The following is a 5,207-nucleotide window of genomic DNA, read 5'->3' on the forward strand; positions in this document are numbered from 1 at the left end:
AAAGTCAAAGGGATTTGTTTTGCAGAGGGATCTTTGCATGCCCCAGACTTGTGCCTTCAGCAGCTTTTTGCATGAGTTTTTGAGCAGGTTTATGCAGCTGCAGGCTCTTCTTACCTGATCCAAAGCATGGATGTGTTGGGAGCCTGCCCTGCTTATCCTTGCTCCTCTGCTGCATTTTCTGCTGCGAGTCCTGGCTGTGGAGCTGTGCTGGGCTCTCAGAGCAAAGCCGCGGGCTGCTCATGCTCCTGGGTTGGTCGCGAAACGATGCAGCTTGCTCGTCCTCAAATCAGCCTGGAGGGCAGGCCTGCTGTTGCATGCCCAGGGACCACTCCTGGTCCTGCTTCCTGTGGGAGGGATGTGCCTGAGGGCATGATGAAGAGCACCTTCCTCCCATGCTTTGCAAACTGTGAGCCATTTTGTAGTGCTGTGGGTGTAGGAGGGCTCTCTTTACTGGTGCCGAGTGCTTTGGAAGAGGCAGGCATAGAGCTCACCCCTCTTTCTCCTCCCTTCCAGTGGTGCTTCAAGGGTCACTGCATCTGGAAGACGTCGGAGCAGCCTTACAGCCAGGACGGCAGCTGGAGCTCCTGGTCCAAGTTCGGCTCGTGCTCCAGGACCTGTGGGGGAGGTGTGCGCTCTCGCAGCCGGAGCTGCGACAACCCACCGTACGTTTGGCCTCTGTCTCCCTCCTTTTAGTGGGGGTAAAACTGGGAAGTGGCTGAGAGCAACAGGTTCCTCGCTCTTCCCCTTGTGCGCTCAGTTGGCAGGGATGAGGACATCTGCTCCTGCCTAGGCTGTGCTATGCATTTGGGTGCTGAGCTGTGTCGCATTTGAACAGCGTCCCCCCCCCAGCCCTTGATGCTCTTTTAACCCACCCTTTATTTTCCAGCCCGGCATATGGTGGGCGCCACTGCCCAGGATCCACCTACGAGTACCAAGTGTGCAATGCTGAGGAGTGCCCGGGGCCCTACCAGGATTTCCGTGCCCAGCAGTGCTCCAAGCGCAACTCCTACTACACCCACCAGAACAGCAAGCATGCTTGGCTTCCCTACGAGCATCACGACGGTGAGTGGCAGTGGGTCCTAGCAAAGGAGCAGTAGCCAAATTGCCTTCCCTCCCAGAGGAGGCCACACTGGTGGCCATCACCATGGGATGGAGACTGTGCCAGCTGCACAGATGTTGGGTTGTGGAAAGCTCCTGAGCTGGAAACTAGAGTGCAATAAGCCAGCATCAAGCAGCCAGGTCTTTAAAATCATCTCTTGTGCTTGCCCTCAGGTGTCAACCCAGGTGTTGCTCTGGCTCCTGCTGTCTCAAAGCGCAGTGGAGGTGGGCTGAGAAGATCAGCCCATGTTGAAATCTCTCCCTGTTCCTCCTGCGCTAGTAAGAGGAGAGCCCCTTGTAATGGTGGCCAGAGATAAATCTGTTTGCGCTACTTTAAAAGTTTTATCTCCGCTTTCTGTGTGCTTTGGCACACAGAAGACTTGTTTTCCTTGGAGATGGTGGGGTGATGGCGTTGCCTGCTTGCTCCCAGAGCCGCAGTGGGGAGTGTGCCACTCTGGGCTGGGCTGGGAGCCAGGTCCGCCTGCCTGGCTTGGTATTCCTCATGCACGCAGCCAAGTGTCTTGCATTGCAGTGTCACGGAGTGTGTCCCTCCAGTTGCCTTCTTTTAATTTCCCGAGTATACTGGGCAAAAGTGCAGGCTCTTGAGCAGCAAACAGACACGGCAAAATAAGGCACACGAATAGCCTGGGCTTTAGAAATCTGGCTGTGCTCAGGAGTACAAGCTGAGATGGGTTTCTGTCTTCAATCACCCTAATGTATTTTCACAAACCCTTTTTTTTCCCCTTTACTTTTTATTTTGCCGCAGATGCTCAGAAGTGTGAGCTGATCTGCCAGTCCGAGGGAACCGGGGACGTGGTATTCATGAATCAGGTTGTTCATGACGGTACCCGGTGCAGCTACCGAGATCCCTACAGCATCTGCGTCCGGGGCGAGTGTGTGGTGAGGAGCTGACGGCTGCTGCATGACTGTCCCTGTCCTTTGCCTGTCCAGGAGAGAGCTTGTGCATCCCCTTGACCCACTACCCCTTGGGGACGCATCTTTTAGCCTGGGGACTGACCCTGTGTACAGCAAAGGGCTATGGGGATGGCGGAGCGAGGGGATGGGCTGCAGGGATGTAACCCCGTGCTTGTCTTCTCTTCCTCATGGGTGACAGCATGTCGGCTGTGACAAGGAGGTTGGCTCCCTGAAGCAGGATGACAAGTGCGGGGTCTGCGGGGGCGACAACTCCCACTGCCGGACGGTGAAGGGCACACTGGCCAAGACCCCCAAGCAGCCGGGTGAGTGGGCTGGGCGGGTTTGGGAGCGGATTTGGTCAGGGTCAGCTGGATTCACATGTGGGTGCGAGCGGGTGCGTGTCTGGGTGGAGCAAGCCTGCTCTTTCTCTTCCCTCCATCCTTCCTCTCTCCTTTTCAGCAGGTGTTTTGAAGGTGTTTGAGATTCCAGCTGGGGCGAGGCACCTTCAGATAGAAGAGATGGAGCCAGCATCCCACAGCATCGGTGAGCATACTGTAGTTCACCTCTCCCTTCACCCGCTACCTCTTTCTCAGCCCTATTCTGACAATTCCCACCCAAAGGGTCTTATTTGGGTCATTCCAGTCCTTCAAAGGCAGTGACCCGAGGAAATGACATTGAAATACCTCCTCTCTCCTCCAGCTGTTAAGAATCAAGCCACGGGTAACTTCATCCTTAACGCCAAGGGCAAGGAAGCCAAAAGCCAAGTGTTCATTGAGATGGGCTTGGAGTGGGAGTACACTGTTGAACATGGGAAGGAGAGCCTGAAAACCAGTGGTCCTCTGCATGAGGCCATCAGTGTTTTGGTAAGCCTGGCTGATGCATCCTCTGGGGGCATCGGGGATGACTGTCACCCAGAGGTACAGGGACAGGAGGTGGTCTGAGATGGGATGTAGGAGATGACGGAAGGATTTTGGTAGAGAAAGGACATAGGGCATGGCATTAAACCCAGGGAAATGAGCTAGTCAAACGGAAGGGGCAATGAGCTGCGTGCAAGAATGGCGTAAGGACACATCACTTGGGTGTTTGCCTTTGAATCCAACTGTATTTTGCTCTGTGCAGCCATTGCTTATGACTCCACGTCACATTTTAATTATACTGGTATTTGTTGGAGTTAGGGATTGGGTTCCGTGGGCACCCAGGGAAGGGCAGGTCTGCACTCCCGTCCATCCCTGTGGCTGGCGCTGGCTTTGGGCATAGACTGTGGTCCTGCAGGTCAGAGGAGAGGCCAGGGCCATGCCACCCAAGGCTGGAGTTGGGATGTTTGGGCAGTGTTTTTCTCCACAACTGGAGAGGTAGGTTCCTGAAGGGTAGACTCTGTGTTCAGAGCCTACCTAATCATGTTGGAGGTAGTAACGGGGTTTGTTTCTCCTACGCTTGTGTGTACTGTACCATGTGGTCATTGTTCACTTCTTTTTTCTTTGATGGCCTCCTCTTCCCTTCCCTCTCCCATGGCATCACTCCTTCCTCTCCTTCCCCCTCTCTGATTGTCCTCTCTCTGCCTGCAGGTCATCCCTCAGGAGGAGGAGGAGGCAAGGAGCAGCCTGATGTACAGGTACATCATCCACGAAGACCTGCTGCCCATGATCGGAAACAACAACGTCCTGCTTGAGGAGATGGATTCCTACGAGTGGGCTCTCAAGAGCTGGTCTCAGTGCTCCAAGGCATGCGGAGGAGGTAGCTTTCCCTTCATAGCAGGCTACAGTGTGGGCTTGGAAGGATGCTTGGGTGTGTTAGATGGTGCGTGAGCCCTTTGGGGCATCTCTGGCTTGGAGACATGCAGGTGCTGTTTGAAATCGTTTCTCCCTAACATCATACATCGGAAGGCTTTAGACCTAGCCTGGTACTGTGTGGAGGCCTGGCTTTCTTCTTTACACTCATACCCATGTTCTTTGCACGTCTGTAATTTGGGGGATCTACCATGTGGGAACATGAGTGTTAAAAACCATTATTGCAGCGCAGTTCAGGTAGGTGTTTTAGCCAGATTTCTTATGAAAACAGGCTTATGTGTGCATACCTTTGTCTATCCATGTACCTTCTATGAGTTTTTAATTCGTTGGCTGTTTTTAACCCAATTTGAGCCAACAGTTAGTGATTTTGCAGATGACTACTCCTAAAGCTTGCATGGAGATAGGTGTGGACATACCAGTAAGTGCTGTGTTGGAGGGCAGGTAGCACACCTGAGCTCCTGGCAGAGTTATTGCTGGATTTTTCCCTCTGGGAGAAAGCTGCTGGCGTCAGGGGTTTGCTGATGAAAGCCTTGCCTCGATATGGCCAGTGGGATCTGATTTCAAAGCTGGCCCTGCTCTGAGCAGGTGCTGGACCAGAGAGCTCCAGAGGCCACCTCCAACCTACCTGACCCTCAAATGATGTAGAAGACCTCACGCTTCCACCTTGTGCTGTCTAGCTCACGGCTGGAAGCTTTTAGGACTTGCAGAGCTGGAAAGTGAGCTCTCGCTGGCTCCCCGGACCTTGCTGCAGCAGGGCTCCCAGCAGGGCAGCAGGCAGCTCATGGTTAAGGCTGGCTTAGCCCTGGTCTGGTCTGCTCCCAAGCAAGCGCCGCTTATTTGGCAAATTATAGCAGTGCTTTGGCTGGGCTTGTGATGTGCTGCTTTTTTTCCCTCATCTGGAGAAATAAAGCCAAATCTGTAGCTCGCTAAGTGCTCGTGGCTGTGTTTCCACCAGGAAACTCTCATGTCTTGACCTGGGTTTTCGGGAGAGCCGCTTGGGGCAGGGATGGGGGGAAGGCTGAGTCTGCTTTGCCCCTCTTTGTGTGTGTGCCCCACGGCAGCCTGGGTGACCCCAGGAGGCTGGTGGGGTCCGGCACCCACACGAGCATCCTCTGCAAGCCTGGGTGAAGCACTGCTTGGGTCCCACCTAAGCGGTGACATCCGAGAGCATGCGTCCTGGCGGGGATGCAGGAGGGGACCTGGTGGGGAGCCGGTGGGACCCCCACACCAATTGCCTTACCACCCATGCTCTGCCCCCCCAGGCATCCAGTACACCAAGTATGGCTGCCGGCGGAAAAGCGACAACCGGATGGTGCATAGAAACTTCTGCGACAATGGCAAGAAGCCGAAGCCGATCCGGCGGCGCTGTAACCTCCAGGAGAGCTACCAGCCAGCGTAAGGCCTCCC

The 5,207-nt window shown here is 54.7% G+C and overlaps 1 protein-coding gene across 1 annotated transcript in view; it reads left to right on the forward strand.

Moving 5' to 3' along the window:
• Positions 1-5,207, forward strand: part of ADAMTS14 (ADAM metallopeptidase with thrombospondin type 1 motif, 14) — a 40,891-nt gene that overhangs the window by 32,575 nt on the left and 3,109 nt on the right. The window contains exons 12-19 of the mRNA XM_009325973.1: positions 514-662; positions 887-1,062; positions 1,865-1,998; positions 2,213-2,336; positions 2,473-2,556; positions 2,713-2,876; positions 3,579-3,747; positions 5,063-5,182. Coding sequence (XP_009324248.1) covers positions 514-662; positions 887-1,062; positions 1,865-1,998; positions 2,213-2,336; positions 2,473-2,556; positions 2,713-2,876; positions 3,579-3,747; positions 5,063-5,182 — 1,120 coding nt within the window. The remainder of the gene's footprint in view (positions 1-513; positions 663-886; positions 1,063-1,864; positions 1,999-2,212; positions 2,337-2,472; positions 2,557-2,712; positions 2,877-3,578; positions 3,748-5,062; positions 5,183-5,207) is intronic.

Source organism: Pygoscelis adeliae, unplaced genomic scaffold (genome assembly GCF_000699105.1).
Source record: "Pygoscelis adeliae isolate BGI_AS28 unplaced genomic scaffold, ASM69910v1 Scaffold4, whole genome shotgun sequence".
Lineage (NCBI taxonomy): Eukaryota > Metazoa > Chordata > Aves > Sphenisciformes > Spheniscidae > Pygoscelis > Pygoscelis adeliae.